A 21,858-nucleotide genomic window follows, 5' to 3' on the forward strand; every position below is an offset into this window, starting at 1 on the left:
TCAAAAACCTGAGCACCCATAAAACCAAAACTATCTGCATGGCCAACCAATGAGGCTAAGTGATTGTAAGTGATACACTACCGTAAATCAAAATTGTTCCTCTTTTTTTTGAGGAATTAGAGTTCAGCATGACAATTTTATAAGGCAAAACTCTTAAGGTTTTTAGAATGACTTTGAAATATTTATGGAAAAAGTGTGTACTGTTATGAGAAGAAAGGCATACTTTCAAAGCTACCAAAAGGAACTTTCATTTTGTGTTGATTTTGATGGTCTCTGTGGACAAAAGTGGTCCACAGAGACCAGTCCACTAGGGCATCTGAGCACTAGAGTTCCTTTAGAAAACCTCTAATTTTAATGCAATAGGGTCTGACAGTCGGCTCCTCGCAGTCGTGGTTCTCCCGTGCCTCCCTTCCCTCCAGCGGCCGCGGCAATACAGCCTGAGTCTCCTGCAACATGGTGTCGGTGTTGGCTCCCAGCGGGGAATGGCGGAGTAGCGAGGAGAAGCTCTGCTCCTGGGCAGGGGAGGAGACGCTGCTCCCGAGCGCTGAGCTCTCCTCCTCCCACAGCAGCTTACTTTATTCTTGAGTTATTTTTCGTTACAGTGACTGTTTGTTGATCAATTTCAAGTTTCTTTTGCTGTTTTCTTCAGTCATGGTGGCTCAGTCATAGAAACTACCTTGTTATTTTTCTATGTATTCCAAACAAACAGATAAACTTAATGAACTGAATGTGAGATATAACAATACTTCAGATTATTACTTTATTAGATGTGTCTTTGTCTTATCCTTAATTGCCATAATATTTAAGAAGCAAAGCATTGGAAAGGCTGTTTTTCCTTTACTTATCAAGAGTACTTTTGAAGCCAATTTATTTTATGAAATTTAATGGAAAACATCTGTTACAACCTGGATCTTCTTTTTGTAATTTTAGCTACCATTTCTGAATCTATATAGTAGTCAGAGGGTCTTTAACAAAACCAAATTTGATGAAATTTTAATTCCTCTGTCCACAGATTGTAGCATCTCATACGTTCTAGCCCAACAACACAATCAAACCAAGGTTGGAGAAAAAAGGGTAATTCACCCGTACAATGTTGTCAAAATAAACCATTTGCACCATAGATCATGTCTTTAGATCGTTGCTGCAAGGTTTATAATGACAATTATTATTATGATGACATGATAATTATATTGTAGTTTTGTATTTAGAGTAGAGACACAGTAAAGGTGAATGGTGAAGTTGTAGATAGTTTATATATGACATCATACACCTGTAACTATGAGTATGATTCTCTTATCTGCCGTTGAAGCTTTGCAAGTTATACTTTAAAATACTCCATTGTACTTCAAAATAGAATTCATACTTTAAAATACATCATTCTTAAGTTTCACAGCTTTAAGGACGGCAGAGTTAATTCTGTGAAAGTTTCAGATCTGACAGCTTATTTCACATATGGGGCTCCCACACTGTAATGCTTTGGCATGTACTGCTCGATACAACTATCATCAGTACATACTACAAAGTCTATGGCTGTACTTGCCATCCATCACCTTTTGCCATTATTTTGCACTATCCTGGTTCGATTTATGTTGAACACATTTCAAGATAGCATGAGCAGAGAAAAGTATTGTGAATAACAAGACTAGAAGAAGAAAAAAAACTGAATATGTATTTCACAATTCCAGAAAACTAGTTTGTGACTGGAGTGACTGGTTTACAGGAAATGTGCCTGATAACACTTGTAGAAGAACTTACTACTATACTGGTATTACTGGTGTGACAACTACTAGTTGGTCACATCAATGACTGCTGACAGGGTCTTTGGTGGTAATAAGAAAATAAGATTCCTGTTCAAAACAACTGGTAGTAGTTGTATGGTGGGAAACCAGTCAGGGATCAAGTCTATATTTCTTCACTAGCACTAACATGTGGCTGTGCAGGTGAGGGTGAATCTGTGGGGGGCATTGTGAGCATCTATAAGTATATACTCACATGGGCAACACAGTTTCACTTTTCAAATGCCAACACTTGGTCAGTGACCCTCCTCTTCAAGCTATGATGTTCTTGTTACTCCTTTAGCAGTTTTGGATGTGTGAGAGAAGGCTTAATGTTTTTTAAAAAAAATAATAAACTTCTCTATTCACAGGAAACATACAGTTTCTGCTTGTTACATGCATACTGTACAGTGTCTTTTCAAAGTAAACTTCCTATGTAGGTTTGCTTAAATTTTAAGTATACTTGAGTAGGTTTAGGCAACAAAATTACTTAAAATAAGTTAAATAAATAATAAATAAAACAATTTGTAACATTTGCTACTTAAAAGAAGTATGCTTGTTACCTAACTTGCGCACTTAACTAACGGTGCATTTGTAAGTTATGTAACAAAAGTGAGGTCAAATAAGTTAATGTTGACTTAGTCTCACACTGGACATGAACAGTGGTCTCCTCAGTGAAAGCCTGTGTTTTTTTGACCCAACTATCCACCTCCTCCCTACATGGACTTTTGCGCTTGGTCAGTTGCACTGACCGTCTAATACCGTCAGTTGAAAGCCTCATGTGTCTCATGCAGATGCTAAATGGTGCGTTGGTATCAGACACTGAGGGGAACTGACCAAGTGTTGGTATTTGACAAGTTGTAAGTGAGATTGGTTGTCATAGTCACTCCAAATTTGGAGAAAAATGGAACAGATCTGGCAATATACTGTACGTGCCAAAATCCCCAACAGTATAGCAAAGGGGCAAACAGAAATACATGAGATTGTTGCAAATTCACAAAACTGAGACATTTCCAATGGCCAAGCTGCCCATAGAGTGGCTGTTGCTCCCCTGTGCTTGTGCTATAAATCTTGATTCACAATCAGCAGGATATTGATGAGAATAGGGGATGCCAGCCCTTAGCACAACTATTAGCAAGTCAAGTAAGCACCTAGATGCCAACTAACCCATCCGCCAACCAAGTGGTCAGCCTGTCACAAAACAATTTGGTCAAAAGAAAACTCTCCAGTGAGCTGCCTGTAACATCAATTGAACAATCTTAAACACAAAGGCATGGTCTGCAAAATAGTTAGCTATGATGTAAAGTATGTGTGATTTGTAGTGAAAAGGCTAAAACATGCATAGTCCACCGAGTCGTGCGACTCTTCACTTCTTTCTTTGGATTATCAGAGCGGAATGCTCAACCATCTCCATATGACACTCCACCTATCATTTCTGTTATGACTAAATGTTCACCATCTTCTCCAACTCCTGCTCCACCCTCTCTTCTTCTTCCACCTGTGTCACTTTGCAGTCCCTAATATCTTCCATCTCCACCATATCATCCTTCTCTTGGCTCACCCTTGGCCTAACCTCTGCTCTAGGAGTCTCTTCACTTTGACTTTCACATTGTCCAACACCTGAAACATAAACCTCTCCTTCCTGACCAACGGCTGGACTAATTCCTGCCTTTTCTGATTCAATCCTGCGTTCAGAAGCTGCTCCTTTCTTTTCTTTTATTAAAGTAGAGGATACTTCCTGCTCCATCATAGTGACAACAGAAAACTCTCTCTTGCTGTCAGGGCTGGCTTTGATGATGGTCACACTGCTTATTTTGTTTCCTATTGGTGAGGAGGGGGACAGGGGACTGGAAGGTGACAGAGGCAAACTGCTCAGTCTTTCTTTAGAAAGCTGATCAGTGGGAGAGTAAACGGCAGAACCTTTAGAATCTCCCTCAACTGGTGAAAGTTTAGCTGTTTTGAGAATCCCTACCATCGCTATTTCTGTCTTTTCTTCCGTCTTCGAGGTTCTGGCTCTTTCCAGCTTTTGTTCCTTTAGAGATAATGGGCTTGAAATCATACCCCCTCTGGTCATAGATGCTACAGACACCACACTTCCTGACTTCAAAGTCAGACAAGGTGAACATCCGAAGGACAGTTTTTGGTCAGCTGGAGAAGAGGGGGTTCGTGGTGATACTGGTATGGTGTCAAGATTGGAGCTAGCAGTAAGAGGTAAGGGAGTTGGTGCTTGTAATGGACTTGCACTTTTTCCAAAGGATGAAGATGGAACAGGGGCCTGGCTAGTCATCGCTGGGCCTGATGGGAGTTTGGGGCTTAAGGAAAAGGCTGTTTTTGCAGCCTCTGATGGTGTATTTCTTGAGCTTAGTTTGGGGCTTGGTGTGACCCCCATGGGTGATATGGGCATTTTTAATGAAGAGGATGAAGATAGGGTCTCGATTGGTAACGAAGATGGAGGAGATGAACCTAAGCTTATTAAAGCTAGGCTTGCACCAAAACCTGATTCCAGATCTGGGCCAGAGCTTGGGTCAGGGGGAGTTTCGGTAACTGAAAAACCTGGGCTTGAACAGGGTTCAGGTTGACCAGTAGGAATGACAGGAGTGAAACCTGGAATGGATCCAGGCATGGGGGCAATGGGTGTAGAGGTCTGTAGCGGCCCAGGATCATATGCCTCTTCATTTTTTAACACCTTATCCTCAACAACATCTCCTTGTTTCTCTGTTGTCTTAAATGAATGTCCAGATAAAGCAGGAGATGGAATGGGAAGAGAGCTGGGGGCAGAAGCTGCAGAAGTCCCAACGGAAGGTTTGAACATATAGTTTGTACCAGGTTCAGGACTAGGCCTGTTTTGATGTTTAGAGCCATTATCAGGAGCATGGGCCAGATCCTTACTTTGGGAAGAGGGAGAATTAACAGAACCTGAAATTTTAGCCACACATTGAGGTGAAGCAGGAGTTTGACTCTTTGAGGGCTCGGTTTCAGGTTTGATACCAGGTTTAGTATCATTTCCATTAGCAACTTCAATATTCTCTGCCTGCAACAGTTCCTCCAGCACCACAGGTTGCTGCTGAATAGCGAATCTAACACCTCCAGTCTCCCTTCCTGTCCCTTCTCTTACTTTAATGCCAACGGGGTCGCTGCCCCGCCTTAAACCAAATAAGGTTACACTCTTCCTGCGTTTTCCCACATTCACAGTAACCCCATTAGAGCCCTCTGAAGGCGATCGGACATCCTTGAACATGCTCCTCAGATTGTACCCGCCTTCCTTCCGCTCCTCGCTGTCTTGGGATTGATCCAACTGGTCTCCTGAACTGACCAATGGATTAGGACCTCCGTGAAGCTTCTTATCAGTGTGCGTCACCCGGAACCTTGAGAGGATTTTGATACATTCAGGATTAAATATTTCTGCTACTCTATCCAAACTTGCACTCTGCTTAAGTGGTTGCATTGTTTGCTACCTGCCAACAGAGAAGACAGTCTGCTCTCCCGGCCGTTGTTTAAAGCGGGGGGTTCGACTTTGCCTTCGGCCCTTTTTAGATCGGACCTGGGCACAGAGGTGACAGGAGTTGTGGTCGGTACCTGAGTGGACTGTGTGATGATGGGGAGGAACACCACCGACGGACTCCTTACGCAACCTGAACATCAACATTATCATTAGTATTACCATGAACATCATTGTTATTATAGTGTATGTGTATAGCATGTAATGTGTGTAGTCTAAAGCTGCAATTACGCTTCTCCAGGCTGCATGTAAGCTAACATTCAGTATTGTCTGGCACATCATTTTGGCCATGTTAAACAATTAAAGTTAGAAAATCAAATTGCTTTAGTCTGTCAGAATATTAACATTGATGATGACAAGGCGAAATCAGTGATTAGCAGTCTTTAAAATTAAAGTTGGTCACCCTTGACATTTTTTGGAGGCATGAACACAAGTTAATACAAGTTCCTGAATGCTGGTTTTAAAATTATTGAATATATCACATACAGTAGTCAGATATGGGAAACCGTTAAGTAGTGTGACTGCTCAGCGACATTCAAGCTACTAATGAGGAACAAATACATTGTTCACGTTTATTTTAGGAGATTCCAGGATTTGTGGAGCTTGAGGCTAAAAAAGAAATAGTTGTGTCCTTGTGACATTGCCATGCAGTCAACTGACAGAAATGTGTCACACTAATACAGACTGTTGGATGAGCTTACCTGGGGTCATGGTGCACATGGTTTCCAAACATTTCATTGAAGGCTTCCATGTTAGCTGGAGGAAACAACAGGAAGAACCCATAAAAGAGTCGCACTAAAGTACTGGTAGATGGATTTGTCGATATATACTGATCTCCTCTGATAAGAATAAAATTGCAGGGCAAATGCATTATGTACTGCAGGATATGTGTGTCGTTTTTATCCATCACATGTATCATCCCCAAAACAGGATCCGGATACAGATCACAGTATAGCAGCAAAGAAGTGAATAGATTAATGTTGATGACTTTTAATTTCAACTTGAAGTAAATTAAACAATATTCAATTCAAACTACTATTCAGCAATTCTTTGGTCACCTTCATTTTCAATAATGCATTTGAGGATCTGCTCCACTGTGTCCTGGTTCTCCTCGTCCTCATCTGAAACACAGTAGAACAAACAGATTAAACCCTCAGCTTTTACATTTTGCCTAAACTGGTCTAAATTGGTCTGTCAACCAACACTGGTAGATTCACTGAAGTTCACAAAAAGAGAGGGTTAGAGCTATCACTCAGTACAATGGAGTATTGTACAATGTGGTGACTATTGAAAATGTACAGACAGTTATACTACAATTAGTCCACTTTGAGTATAAGTAAATCATTTGATGAACAGTACTATTGGGGCATATGTTTTTTTTTCAAGTAGTTATGCCATTCCGAGAAGTCCACTATCTTTAGCTCTGTAAGCGTCTGTGTTTGTGTGTTTACAAGTGTATGAATGCTCATATGTGTGCATATACAGTTTTATGTATCAAAGTAAGTTTATGTTTGATTAAATCAGTGTGTGTGAGAGCACTTGTGATTCAGACTTCAAAGAAGTTTTGAATTATTTGTGTATAGAGTATTAGAGTATAGAGTAATGTTTCTTTCACACATGTACTGTAACCCTGAACTCAGACATTAAGCGGAAGAGGTGTCCTTGAGAATGCAAAAATGTTCAAATAAGTTGGGCCGGACATACACTGCCAGCTCCCTCAAAGTCTATGTAATCTTCGATTGAGCCCCTGTGTGAATACAGAAGGTCATTGTTCAGAAAATTGACAGCGAGGGAGTGGACGTGTTGATGACATGTCTATCATTAACGTAAGAAAACAAACATGCAAGGGCCAAGGGTCATTTACGCAAAGAGGCCATCAAAAATGTCAAACTGGAGAGACAACAAGATTCTGGAACTTCTGTCAGTAAGGGCCGATGCCAATTTAAAATTCAAGTAATGATAAGAGACTCGTTTATGATCGGGTTGTTTTTTTTTTCATTTTGTTTTTCATATTTGCTGATAATTCAAACACGCTCCTTTTTGTTCCCAACACTGGTAATTGACCATTCTTTTAAACACACAGACTTTCTGCTAGGAATGTGTGGTCTTTAAGCCCTTGATAACCCTGATGACATTAGAAAACTTCTATAGAGCCCACAAGCATTATAGACAGGCTGAATAGCACTCCCCGAGACTAGTAAATTGAATGCAACCTGTTGAGCGTCCCTTTAGGTACTTGTGACTTCCTTGTCTATACTCAACCCACCATCTGCATTTCCTCCAAGCTTCTCCTCCTCCTCTTCATCGTCCATCTCTCCAGTGCGGCAGCGGTAGCCCTTCTTCTTCAGCAGGTGGCAGACGAGGAAGCCAAGCAGTCCAGTGAGGAAGAAGAGGAAGACCACCACAAAGATTATGTAGGGCGGGGGATTATCCACCACCCCAGAAGCTTCTAATTCAGTCATAACGTAGGTTCGGTCTGAGTCATGAAGAGAGAAAATTAGATTTAATAATTTCCAGGTACTTTCAGAGTTTCAACTATTAAAGTGAGAACATGTTGTTGAGGTGAGACTGTTTTAATTTGTCCTCAGTCCTAGGCTTTTTAGGCTTTCTGTTCAATTGATGTATGAACTATTAGAGTGAGATAAAAAATGTGTCATGTGTTTCATCTTTTTCTGTTAAATTATCTGTAATGTTATGTTGCTTGGCTTTGAAAAAGTTGAGAATTACAGCTACTCACATAATACAGCAGCTAGTACAACTACAACCACATCAGAGATATATAAAATGGGAAATGTGTAAGATTTCTAATAACCAGATAAAATCTATAGTGACAGAGAAATAATTAATACCGCTGTTGTCTTTAGGGGAAGTTGAGCAATGAGGGTTTTAGGGTTTTTAGACGTATATTAAGCGTGTTTCTAACAACTGGTTTGGAGTGGATAAATTCGGCTACAGCGTAGTTTCGTCTGAACTTCACGTATAGACTACGCTTTACGCATGGCTGCAATCTGCCAGTAAACAGAGTAGAAGAAGTAGAGGTTGCAAACTGGAACCGTAACTGGAAATTTGCTTTGACCATCTAATTCATGTGCAATAAAAAAAATTGAGAATTTGTTTCAATACGGCAATTAGTAATTGTACTTTCATGTCTGCTAGAATTGGCCATGTTTAATGCTGTCTGGAGACCAAGAATATTTGAATATCCAGGAAGAACACTGAAGATGACTTATCCATCATGCGAGTTAAATGTTCTCTTAGTCAGAATTTATTCGGCAAATGCGATTCCATAACAGATGTAGTGCATCAACTCTTTCTCAACAAAGCAGCAAAAACCACCTCAAGCTAGCGTAAAAACTTTTGTACACAATTGAGGAAGTTTTATCGAATTATGCCGTTACTTCAAAATGCATATAAAAATACATGAATAGTTTGAGGACAACATAAATGTGATGGGGAGTTTTTACGAGAACAATAAAGAGCACCTCCCAGCCCTAACCTCAGTCAATTGAGACAGAGGCATAGTATAAGTTTAAAAAACGTACAGGCTTTGTGGTTGGTTCAAATCATCATCAAGCCTTCTGTTGCAGACTGGTCAACATCAAGAGTAGGTCTAGGAAACAGAGAAAGGGAGGAAGATAGATCCATATAAAGAGACCTTTCAGATATTTCAAAGGAAAGAAGGAAGAAAGAGAGACACTCATTTTTTGCCTTGAAAACTGTTCCACAAAAGGAAAATGGCTTACAGGCAGTTATAACACTCAGTGGTACAAACATGTCTTTTGAACAAACTGTGTAAATGTATTGTTCTGTTAGTGGCTGATCAAAGCTAACTGACCCTGAACAAAGTACCAGGGTCAGTTCGCAAATGGTCAGTTAGACAACTCATTAGCACATTAGCTTAACTGTTACACTGTCTGTGAACAGTGAATGGCGCAAGACAGCTTAAAAGCTACGATGGCTTCCTTTATTTTGGACTATCCGGCTCTGTCCCTTCAAAGGTCAGCACTGTCAGGATGGCTTATTAGTCAACGGCTCAAAATTTGTGTGTCAAAGTCCATCACAATTGTGCAGACTTATATTGTCTTTTTGGAGGAAATCCACTAATCGCGTCAATTTCAATACACTCTGGAATCGCCACCATTTCACAATTTTAAATTATGGTGTGACCAGGACTTAAAGAGAAAATACAAAGAGCCTCCAAAAACTGAATAGCTCCAGCCCATCCGGCTAGCGTGGTAGTCTGTGCCATTTTCTGGTGTGAGTGGGCTTTTAATTACTGGATGTCACAATCTGCTTCTCTGACCCTCCCTTCCATCAGCCACATTCCCACCTCTCCAAACTGTTCATGGCCATTTTCTACCTGTCAACAAAATGCCCTTTGACTTTTCCACCTGCCCCAGCCATATTACTGACTCCAGCCCCTCCCCCGTGCCCTGCAATAACCCCCTTTCCCTCCAGTCTAAGGCCCAATCCCGTAGTCTGCTGGGGAAGCAGCATTGGAACCGGAGACACTAACAGATTTAACAAACTGGTTAAGAAGGCCGGCTCCATCATTGGCTGCAAACTGGACACTCTGGAAAAGGTGGTGGAGAGGAGGACACTGAAGAAACTATTATCCATATTGTATAACCCGGATCACCCTCTCCACCACCTACTGCAGGGACAGCGGAGCACTTTCTCCAACAGACTGATCCAGCTCCGCTGTCATAAGGACAGGTACAGGAGAACATTCCTGCCTACTGCTATAAGACTGTATAACAAATGTTATACAGTCAAAATCTGGCCAAATCAATCACACATCTATAACACCGTTACACTGTTTTTGTTGTTGTTGTTGGTTAAATCTTTGCACTACTGTTTAGTTAGTTAATTTAATATTATTCTATTTCATTGTATATATTGTGCATTTTTATACCTAATATTTTTACTCTGTTATTCTTATTGTATATATTGTGCATTTGATATTCAAGATTTTTAAGATTACTTAATCCCTCGCAGGATTAAAAAAGTATCTATCTATCTATTTTATACACAGGGTTACCAATGGAAGCCGGAGACATACGAAAAAAAAAAGGTAAACAAAGAGGACAGCCTGGCTTTTTACATTCACACCAAAACATTAAGGATTAAAGATGGAACATAAAAACACATGAAAGCAGAGGAATGACAGCAGATACTATATTACACACGTGGTATATTCATCAACCATTTCTTTTAATTTTGTTGTCAAAGCTGTTTTGACAAAAACAAGTAAATAGATTATTTGACAAATACCTCTCATCTCGTGAGGCAAGAGCCTGGAAGACATTCAAATCAGGGAGTAAAAAGCAAAAAATAAATAAACATTTATAAAAATGATAACGTGATATGTCGCAGCAAAGTGCTGTCCCATTCGTATTTACATAATTTCAAGTCCTTACGGTCTCTCACACCCAACCATTTAACAGGTGAGGTCAGAGTCCCTGAGGGTTCAGGATTGAAGGTATTAGGGGGGACATTGGGCTTGGGAGATTGATACAACAAAGGATGTTTATCTCTCTGTCCCCCGTGCAGCTTTGGGACTCTCTGATCACTGTGTGGTACCAATGTGGCGGCAATCAGACCCTGCTGAACCAGGGCTGCAGTTCTTGGCTTGTCCTACAACTATGGGTTCAACAGTTTAGTGTTTCTCAGCAGCTAAGAGGAAGACAAGCACAACCCAGTCTGACTGGCTCCAAAACACAATCTCACAGCAATGTCAGAGACTCATGTGGTCAAGGCTAGATTATGGACTAGGCCAACAGGAGCCCTGAATCCCCCAGGTTCACTGTGTGCCAGTTGGGTTGTGACAGTATGATTAAATGTAAACATGTTTTCAGAAAAAGGGGTCTTAACTAGTATCTGGTAAAAATACTATATATCACATTAAACCACAAGAATGAAAGCCAGTTGTCTGCTTAACGAAAGAAAAGTGAACAGATAATAGGAAACCATGTAGCGAGCATCAACAGATACCACACAAAGATACACTGCACATGCATGACATGGACAAGCTTGTATAGATCATTTATCTTGGAGTGATGTACTTACTTTAAAGACCTTTTTTAAATATGTGTAATTTTGCCATAGCTATAAACTCTCTTACAAATGCACAAGCCTTGCAAAATACAGAAACATTGTAGCATCTGTCTTTATGGCAAACAAATGGTCTGTACTTGTATAGCGCTTTTCTAGTCTTCTGAACATTTAAATTGCTTTAACACTACATGACATCATTCACACACTGATGGCAGGACTAACATGCAGGACTCTAGCCAACATTCACACATCACATATTCATACATACCATCACATATTCATACATCGCAGGCACAGCAATTTTGGGTTAAGTGTCCTGCCTGAGGACACATTGACATGGAGTCGGGGATCGAACCACCGATCCTCTGACTGAAGGACGACCCTGCTCTACCACTGACCCACAGTGGCCCCATGATAGCTGCCAAATAGATAGTTCTTACCATTTTCCTGCCGGTCAACGGTGGACACATCCAAACATGTGAAAGTCAATGTGGTGTGGCAAAAAAAACACAGAAAAAAGCTGTTGAGATTTGGTTGATAAACAATGTAAACATGTGTGCGTTGGATAAGAAACTCAAACCAGCAGACAGCATGTGCCCTCCCTGTACAGTCGAGGGGGGTTCCCCTTAGCCAGACCTTTTCTGTCTATCTACACAGAGGCTTAGAGACAGTGCGTGAGAAGAAAAAGAGAAAAACATCAAACAAGAGAACATATATATATATATATATATATATATATATATATATAATTATGTGTATACGACACATAACATCTAATTGTGAATGTGTTGACAAAAAATATATGCATACACAGTGTAGAAACTGAGTTTACATAGCAGCTTATCAGTGTTGCCCTCCCGCTGGCTTATCAGGGTCCAATAACGCCCCTCACACAAACACACATATGTATCAGCACTTTATCCCTCAGAAATGTTTTAGGGTGGTTAAGCATTGATAGTAGGCCTACATACTCTATCATTAGCACTCACCCCTGAACACCTTCAAAACAGCTTATTTTACATCACCGTCTTTGTGAAATCAAAAAAAATGTAATTCAAAGTACAGCAAGTGGTATAATGATAATTAATAAAAGAAATCCAATACTCAGCTCCATTTATTCACAGTAATAATAATAATAATAATTCATTTATTTTGTCTAGTGCTTTAAAGGGTACTCAAAGGCACTTTACATGGTAAAAACAGAAACAATAAAAGCAATTACAATATGAACAAAAGAGATGTCATAACAGTAAGAAACAAAAACATCCATAACTAGCATTAAAGCTTAAAAGCAGATTTAAATAGATGAGTTTTAAGTGCAGTGTTGAAAGTGGCGAGTGACGGAGAATGTCTGAGGTGCTGGGGGAGAGAGCTCCAGAGGGAGGGGGCAGCAATGGAGAAGGCCCCGGTTGGTAAGGAGGTTGGCGTTGGCGGATCTAAGGTTGTGGGTGGGAGTGAGTCGGAGCAGGAGGCCCAAAAGGTATGAAAGGGCTATGGTTGTGAAGGGCTTTGTATGTAATGAGGAGAATTTTGAACTGGATTATTTGCTGTATGGGGAGCCAGTGGAGGTTTTCAAGGACTGGGGATAGTGGAGTGGGTGGTGGGGGTGATGGATTTGGTGGAGATGTAGAGCTGGGTGTCGGCAGAATATGGAGACCATGATGTTGCCAAGAGGGAGCAAGTAGAGGATAAAGAGGAAGGGACACCTTGAGAGACTGGGGATGTGTCAGACTTGAATTTACTGACGCTAATGAACTGTTCACAGTCAAAGAGGTGTGATTCGAAGAGAGGAGGAAGTCGTTGGAGACTTTGATTAGGGCGGCTTCTGTGCTGTGATGAGCTCTGAATCCGGATTGAAATAGTTCATACAGTTGGTTCGAGTCCAGGTGGGTTTTTTCCCCCACCCCTAGGTTGTAGATAATGAAGTTGCACTGGAAGCCAGTATGAACATGGGGATGTACGGATGTAAGAGAGGTTGCTTTTGTTTATGGCTTTGTGACTGTGGTGTAGACGGGGCAGCCTCTCTGTCACAATAGACTGAATGGGGACTGAATGGGGAGAGTTGTGGCTGAAGGGGTTAATGACAAGTGGGGCCAGTAGGGGGAGCAGTCACGGGAAACTGTGGCTTGAGGTGTCAGCGTAGAAGAAGAGGAAAGGGTGTGTGTGGGGAGTAAATAGTCAGTCGCGTGGACAGGATTGTACAGCATGCTGTAAATTAGTCGCAAGCAGGTGGCTACACAGCTTGTTGAGAGGAATACCATCCTTCTTAAAAGAGGAAGAGCGGTCCCAAAACAGATTCAAAATTGTCAATGAAGCCACCGTTGTGGGTCCTGCAGGCGGACTGGAGCCAAGTGTGGAGGCTGAGAACTCTGCTGAGCCGCTGTGATCCACGGCCGAGTGTGGTAGTTGGACCACTGATAAAAGCGGACAGTCCACGGCTGTTTAAAAAGTATGAATGTATGGATTTTTAAAAACAAACTTGGTCAACTCTGTATCGTTGATTCCCACATGAACGATAATTTGTTCAGTAGGCATGACAGTGTCAACAGGATGTTAGGGGCCGTCGCTCCAGGGAAACAGTGTGTGGTTGTGTTGAAGAAATGGACATTCCTGATTATCGAATCCCAGACTCTCAGTGTGGTTGGGGAGAAGAGGGGACGAGGAGATAACATTGTGCGCATAATGCATGTGGATGGAGGAGGCGAAGATTAAACTAGTGGTGGCGGAGTGGACAGGGAAGGACTGACAGGACGAGGGAAAGGAGCTCGCCGCGGTGCTGGTGTAAAGAGCGGTATAGAGAGCTGAGTCCTGGTGTGAGAGGAGGGCTCAGGAATGGCTGGCATAGGGATCTCAGGGGACACAGGGCTGTAGGTCCTGCGAGGCGGCAGGTGAGATGGTGGAGGAGGCTGGGAGTTGTGAAGGGCAAGGATGTCGTATTCATTCTCCAGCTGTACGTTGAAGTGATGAGGGGTGCAAGCATGGACCAGGGACCAGGACTCGTGATGGGATGGAGTGGAGCTGACTAGGGCTTTAGGCTTAGCTTCGAGCCGTAGCCAGGAATCCTCAAGAGGTGCGGTAGCATCATGCACACGGTCGCTGGTTGTGTCGGTTTGTCCATGAGCTTCTTGGCATCCTGGAGCTTGTAGAGTGTGGATATTCTTCCTTTCAGCTCTGTGATTTTATTGGCCAGGCGGGTGCAGCTGACACAGTCCGATGGGGAGGCGAGTGGAGCCATAGTAGTTGTGGGGGACGCAGGGGCTCCAACCCGGAGCCCACAGCCTTGTTCAGGTTTAAGCAGAGGTGACATCTAATTCACAGAGGGTCCCATTTTCCATTTATCGATTGTAGACACCTGTGACATCTGTGGTCCCCTCAGCATTAGCTAGCTCCAAAGCTAAATGATAAAAATGTAAATTTGTGAAAAAAAGGGAGCGGAGAAACATACGACGCCACACAACGCTAACGCTTGCGCATAACCTCTAAAATTGGAGGGGAAACCAGAATGTCAACACACAGTCAGTACAGTTTCTCTGTAGCAACCAACATATTGGTTCACAAGGTACTGTACACAAAACTACATATTTGTCCTCTTAACTGTGGTGCTATTTATCAATCTAGTTGGTTTTGGTGTGAGTTGCATAGTTTTGGAGATATTGTCCATTACAATGTCTGCATTCTCTAATACATATGGGACAGTTTCATGAAACTATTTTACAATTTAACATAATGGTCCTATTTCACATTCCCCAAACTGTTTAATAGACGTGATATTTCGACATAGGCACCTTCCCCTCAGCTTGCTGTTTACTGCTGAATTCCCCTATAAAATGCACTGTCAAGCAAACAGGTAGCCTTTGTGTAACTTTACCTTTGGGGAATGTTCCTTGCTATTTACTACTTATTCTGATTGCTGTTATTGGTATGATATTGAGAAGGTGTCTGAAAAAAACAAAGGACTAGTCTCTGTACTTGTCTTGTTAGATCTTAGCCATACATTTGACACCATTGACCATCACATCCTATTACAGAGAATGGAAAATGTAATTGACACTAAATGTTTAAGTCCTATTTAGCAAATCAATCCTAGTTTGTAAACGTAAACGATGAATCCTCCATGCACACCAAAGTTAGTCACAGAGTTCCACAAGGTTCTGTGCTAGGACCAATTCTATTCACCTCATATGTTCATCCATTAGGCAATATTATCAAAAAACACTCCATAAACTTTAATTGCAATGCAGATGATACCCAATTATATTGAGCTACCAATCAAGCCAGACAAAACCAACCAGTTAGCATAATTCCAAGCATGCCTGAAGGCAGTTTTTTTCAACCTTTTCTGAGCCATGGTACATTTTTTACATTCAAAAGATCCCACGGCACACCAAGTTTTGCTTTGAAGTGACGGGTGTTTCGTTTGGAGATGGCGTTTAAGCTTGATTGGGACCATGGCACTGTTGGATAGCTTTTCCCCACACACCAAGCATAACGGAGTCGGTGCAGCTGGAACCCTAGTGAAAGTAAAGCCAAACGAAAGATAACTTTCACTGTATTGCCTCGAGCTCACCGTTTTTTCTTTCTTTTGACCACCACTCATACGAGGCTTTTCATCTGGGTTAGAATGTTGTCCAGGACCCAGTTCAGAGTCTGCATTTTTCCTTTTCAAATATTTCTCCATCGCTGTACATCTTGTCACCGCAACCTCTCCCGCGCATCATTTAATTCTACCGTCTTAAATTAACAAGGTCATTATTGCGCTACCTATTGCCATCCACTGGCATGGAAGAGTATTTAATTACTATATACCACTATATTGCAGGCTCAGATGCCCAACAATGGCAAATTATTTTAGATGGCATTGCCCTGGCCTAAAATGGGGAGAATCTCTGAATTATCTTTGATTAGGATGTCTATTAACTCCCACATAAAACAAACTTCAAGAACTAACTGTTTCACCTGTGTAGCATTGCAAAACTGAGGCACATCCTTTCTCAAAACGATGCAGAAAGTTAGTCCATGCATTTGTAACTTCCAGACTAAAATATTCCAATTTCTTATTATCAGAGTGGATCCCTCAAAGTTCCTCTCCTTGAGGTTTCTTCCTTATTATTTCCCCCGTTAAAGGTGAGGAGTTTTTCCTTACCCGATGCGAGGATCCAAAAACAGAAAAGTAAAATTAAAACCTCGTTTGGACCACTCATTTTTGTTGTCCTTGCTAGCCTGCTGTCTAAACGACAAAGAAAAACATATGATGGATGTTTGGTACAAATAATTTGGTAAAAATAGATTTTGGAAATTAAATAAAATGTATTATAGTTGTCATATACATTGTCAATATACATTTAACATCTGCATTTAACCCATCCCTAACATATTGGGAGCAGTGGGCTGCTGAGAAGTGCTCGGGAGCGGTTAGGGGTTTAGTGTCTTGCTCAGGGACACTTCGTCAAAATATTTGGGAGAAGTGTCTTGGCTATTTGTCAATCTAAATAAATTCTGCCTCTGAAGTGGGATCCAAATTATCCTTAGTTTTGGTATCAAATTAATCCATATCTCTGCCTTAAATTTTTAAATACCCAAATGCAGGATTTTGTGTGGATAGATTGAAATCTGAATCCAAATCTTCAGGATCAGAAATCTTTGGATCTGCTTATACACAGTTTTTAGATCAGATCAGAATTCCCTGATTTGAATGTCTTCCTGTCTCTTTTTTCACAAGATGGGGGTGATTTCATATAATCTATTTATTCGTTTTTGTCAAAACAGCTTCAATGACAAAATAAAATATTTGATGAATAAATAAATAGATATCCTCTGATTTCATGTTTTTTTTTGTTCCTCTTCATTTACCTTTTTTTTACGCCTCCATGCGTCCACTGGTTACCCCGTGTTTAAGTCACATTGCAATGATTTGTGGGTAATTTCCTTGGGCTAAGTCTGCATCTAATGCTGACTTACGGAAAGGGTTCATAAAGGGCTCAAAATGTCTGCGAGAGAGCCCTCAAACACTTAATGATTTGACAGTGGGACAGAACTAAACCCTTACAGACTTTACGGGACGCACCTCAAAGTCCGTGAGTCCGTAAGGGTGGAGATTGGGATTGGGCCAATATCTCATTTCTGGGATTGTACTTGCTTTATATTAGGCATTTACTTTAACACTATATGCTGAAGTCATATCCAACAGAAATCTAAAGTATTTGTTGTGCTGTAGACCTGTAAGGTAAAACAATCTGTTGATATATTTAAACATAGACTGTACTAATTATTTAAATTCATCTCTAGAACTACACCCGCTCATTTGTCTACCTTCAATAAACATCTCAAACATCTCGTCTGGAGCGCATTCTAAACAATGCCCCAGGCGGCCACAACCTTTATGAACCAGCAGAATTATGCATTCCATCCTATTCAACCTAACAAAATCACTTATTGTTATATTCAATTGATGACCATGGATGTGAAAGAATAGATGAAAGAAACATACTGACGCTGAGATGAAGGTTCTTGACGCATGCCCAGTCTCTCTCCCGGACACACACTCACAGCTTAAAGAGACAGAGCTGAAAGCAGCAGAGAGATGACTCAGCATCATCATGACCTCGACAGAATCATCTCCCAATGACGTGTGTGTTTGTTCAGAGCTTTACGGCTATATTGCGTTGCTCAGCATATATACAGTGAAGGAGAGACGGGAATGTTGGTGTGGGTGCGTGTGTGTGTGTGTGTGTGGGGTGGGGGTGGGGGGGGGGGGGGGGGGGGGGGGATGTCATTACGTCAGAGAACTCTGACATCACAGGGATCTAAAATAGTTTGTATGTCGATGACAGAGGGTGGGGTTGCTGAACTTTTTACATGAACACCATTGGCTGTGGTGATGCAGCAAAGCCCTACAGTGAGTGTGAATGGTCAAATTGAAAAGTCGATTATAAGTGAATTCATGTTCCATCACACCATTCCCTTCATGTGTTAAGCTCAAAATGTTGAAAGTGTAACATTAAAGACTTAACATGAGTAGTCATGTCAAGTTAATTCTACTTATACAGCCCAATATCACAAATCATAAATTTGGCTTAATGGGGCTTTAACCAGAATTGTTTACTGCAGGGTTATTAGGTGTTTATTAAATTTAAGATGTTCAATGGCGGCCGGTGTTGCAGTTACTAGCGCTGTTGTCGCACTGCGAAAGGCTTCTGGGTATGCATGTTCTTACCGTGTCAGCGTGGAGTTCACAATGGACACCTTTGTGTGATGGAAATCTTTGACTCTGCCCTGCCTATTTTAAAGGACAAAAGAGATGTTCAGTACATGTTGGAATGAGTCAAATCTACAGAGTGAACTAACTACACCGAATCACCATTGTCACTGACTGAATTACTAGCTTTTCGCAATGGAGTTCTCACTGGTGACTGAGAGCACCGTTGTCAGCTCAGGTGCGATTGACAGTATGTTACTTTCTCATTAATAGCTTATTAAAAGACCACAGAAACAATCATGATGGGATAATTCTGTTAATAGACTGCTGCAGTGCTGTGCAGGTTTTGGGGGGAGTTTTTCCTGTTCCGATGTGAGGGTCCAGGAACAGAGGATGTCGTATGTGTACAGATTGTAAAGCCCTTTGATTTTGATTTTTTTGGGGGGTTATTTTGGGCTATACAAAATTAATTAAATTGAATTGCTTGTACAGGCCTAGTTTTGTACTGAACTGAATGTGACAGCTTGGACCAGTAAAATCCAGTATCCCTGTGGCTTTAATATCTTAATATGCTCTTTACTTAGTGTTCAGTGGCATGAGACAGGCACAGGACAAGTTCACATCAGACAAATGGGAGGTCCACTTCGTTTGATCACTTCCTCTATGTTTGGAGAAGGCTGTTGATGTGCTACTGACATTACTTACTTAATGGAAAGGACAACAATGACTATCATGACTATCATCATCACCATGCTTCTAATGTATGGGGACAAAAGGAATCTATAGGTGTGTCTAACGTACAAACAAAAACAATAGAATCCAACTATCCCTGTAAATATTTTCCTGAATCCGTCACACTTTAAAAGAGTGAATCCCCTTGACTATCAGCATGTAATTTGTTTTATTTGCCTTCCTGTTTGGCACTGTGTGACTGGTCTGAATGTCAGCCCCTGTCCTCCCTGTGTTTGTGTGGTTCCTACAATCCAAAACACATGCAAATAAGTCCAACATTCATACATCTCAGATTAACTGAAAACACAAAATATTCCATAGCTGTGTATGTGTTTTCTTTCTGGTTGTCCAGTTTTTTTCCTCAATGCATGCAAGTGGAATATCTTCCAGACAGCAAGGAAATAGCCTCCACACCAGCTCCGCACCCATGAACAAATAGGAATAAGCAGGTATGATGGATAAACGTATTCCTACTCTAACAGAAACAAATAGGCTAGTAATTATTTGTTCATTATAATGGTCAAAACAAAAACAGAAAAAAATTACACAATCCAAAGGGGTTAGAGCATTATCATCCTCAGACTTGCTCACAAACTGCAAATGTGAATACATTAATTAATACAAAAATAAAATATGTACAGATGGATCTTAAGCCCTAATTGTATATGACATGTCAGTTAAAGTGACGATCTCAAAGATTTTCATTTAATAAATCTCTGTTAAGTCACAGAGCACAATGCTGTATTGTAATATTTATATATTTACAGTATTACAAACTGGGTGTCTGTGGTGACATTCACGGACAAATGCTGTTTTACACTTTTCTTCATTACACACAAAAAAATGAACTTTGCACACAATTCTGAAAAAGTAGCATGTTCGTATGGAATTTTGTATCGATTCCAGAATGCTAAACTCTACCACGTCATTCTTTTCACTCATATAGAAATTCTAAATCAACCAAAACTCAAATCTTAAGGATTACCACTTTAAGGAAAAATGTGTAGGCGATATATCTCGTATACATGTGTTGACCCTACAGATGGGACAACACATGGCACTTGTATTAACATTACGCCGAAGTGTACAAACCCCCCATCATATATTACTGGTGACAGCAGCAGTGCCATCTGATGAATATTTGACTAACTTCCCGTGGGAAGGCTGGGAACTTTGCGTTTTTTTCCGGACTGAAGCCGACTCGTCTACATTCCAGAACATTCCAGCGAAATTCTTCCAAAGGAACCAACTGGCAATGTTCTACTCACTGAGGACTCCCAATGAGGATCCACAACCTTATCCAAAGGTCATTAATGTTACTTCTTTAGTTCTACGTCCCACAGCATCAGCCGCTCCACTCCTTCCTACTGGACTGGTCTTTAGTTAAAGCATAGACTGCAGCGCAGGGTTATCGTCCTCCCAGTCTATGCTCCGACGAATCACTCTCACCAGACGTCATTCGAAAATGTCTCAAGTTCCCGCGACTCTACTTGTTTGCAGCTACCAAGGTCTTTTTAAAACATCTCGGATACTCACTATTTAATCATGTGGCACTGTTCTGCAATTCGGCTCACACACAAAGTAAATGAATCACCGTATCCATATGTAATCTACCTTACCTTGAGCACGGCAGCATGCTGTCAGGGAGGCGCGGTGTGTTATGATAACATGCGACACATTTTAAAGTTTAGAACCTCGATATTAGTAGATATTGGTTGATCTAATAAAGCGGAATTTAGCAGTCGTCTCCATTCATTCCCGAATCACTGCGTGTACCTTCTTACAAGTCAGAAAACACTAAAGTGCGAGATTGTGTCATTTTTCATGCACAGGATACGGGACGGCGTATATCACCTACACAGTCACGTTGATTCCCAGTATCATCCATCATCCCCACCCAGTCAATAACACCCAAACCACACCGTCATCTTCATATCTGTAGGCACTCGGCCATCTGTCACCCAAAAGAAAGCGGTCCAACACTGAGCACACAGTGAGACCTTATCTGAATCCTGAAGGTTAAACAGTAAGCTATACTCAGACAACTGGTCCCGAGACACCACAAAACAGAGACATCTAGCCAGGATACTGCACCTTCAGTCAGACAAGCTTCAGTGTTCCAGCTGGTGAGATGATGTCCCATGGCTGCAGCCTGCTCCGTGTCCTCTGCTCGGAGCAAGAGGATGCGGCTATCTGCTGAGGCGGGCAGGATGACAGGAAGCTGGGAGGCATCTGTCTGTCTGCTTCACGGGCTACTCCTGCTGCAAATTTGAATTTAACCTTTATTTATCCAGAGAGTCAGCTGAGCTCCACTTAGCTTCACATGGACTGAAATATGTGATGCCTATCTGTTTTATTTATAGGTTTAACCCTCCACCCATCCAAGTATGTTTGCTGACCAGAACATATGTTACAATGTAATTATCAAAATAATGATTATACATAACGTATAAAGTTAGTACAAGTAAAAATAAGTATTGCTTTTCTAAAGATCAGTTAATTGAATAACTAATTGGTTTTAAAATATATATAACCAAAGTCTCACTGAATCCTTCCCAAGGTAGAACATTTACCCCAACATATAATTAATTTCCATAAAA

The 21,858-nt window shown here is 41.1% G+C and overlaps 1 protein-coding gene across 7 annotated transcripts; it reads right to left on the reverse strand.

Annotated features, from left to right (window-relative positions):
* Positions 1–746: 746 nt before the first annotated feature.
* On the reverse strand, positions 747–21,424 carry rell2 (RELT like 2). Of its 7 annotated transcripts, none has more exons than XM_068714173.1 (9): positions 21,353–21,424; positions 18,545–18,607; positions 17,819–17,894; positions 8,817–8,884; positions 7,541–7,613; positions 6,333–6,395; positions 5,976–6,030; positions 5,231–5,407; positions 747–5,140 (listed from the first exon to the last, which is right to left on the reverse strand). In XM_068714173.1, the coding sequence occupies exons 5-9, from the start codon at positions 7,584–7,586 to the stop codon at positions 3,220–3,222; spliced, it is 2,262 nt and encodes a 753-aa protein (XP_068570274.1). In that variant the 5' UTR covers positions 7,587–7,613; positions 8,817–8,884; positions 17,819–17,894; positions 18,545–18,607; positions 21,353–21,424; the 3' UTR covers positions 747–3,219. The 7 variants fall into 7 exon arrangements, with proteins under 7 accessions (XP_068570274.1, XP_068570270.1, XP_068570269.1 ...); XM_068714169.1 differs by having other exon boundaries at positions 7,541–7,750; XM_068714168.1 differs by lacking the exon at positions 17,819–17,894 and having other exon boundaries at positions 7,541–7,750.
* Positions 21,425–21,858: the final 434 nt, after the last annotated feature.

The sequence above is a fragment of the Cebidichthys violaceus genome, unplaced genomic scaffold, assembly GCF_023349555.1.
Source record: "Cebidichthys violaceus isolate CVI_PGR_0920_01 unplaced genomic scaffold, fCebVio1.0.p SCAF_2, whole genome shotgun sequence".
Classification (NCBI taxonomy): Eukaryota; Metazoa; Chordata; class Actinopteri; order Perciformes; family Stichaeidae; genus Cebidichthys; species Cebidichthys violaceus.

Excerpts from the sequence above, each read along its gene's own strand:
- rell2 (XM_068714167.1), bottom strand. Across the intron at positions 6,031-6,332 it reads ATGCATTATTGAAAATGAAG|CTAACATGGAAGCCTTCAAT; the intron begins GTGACCAAAGAA and ends TGTTTCCTCCAG. Across the intron at positions 5,141-5,230 it reads ACTGTCTTCTCTGTTGGCAG|GTTCCGGGTGACGCACACTG; the intron begins GTAGCAAACAAT and ends AATCCTCTCAAG.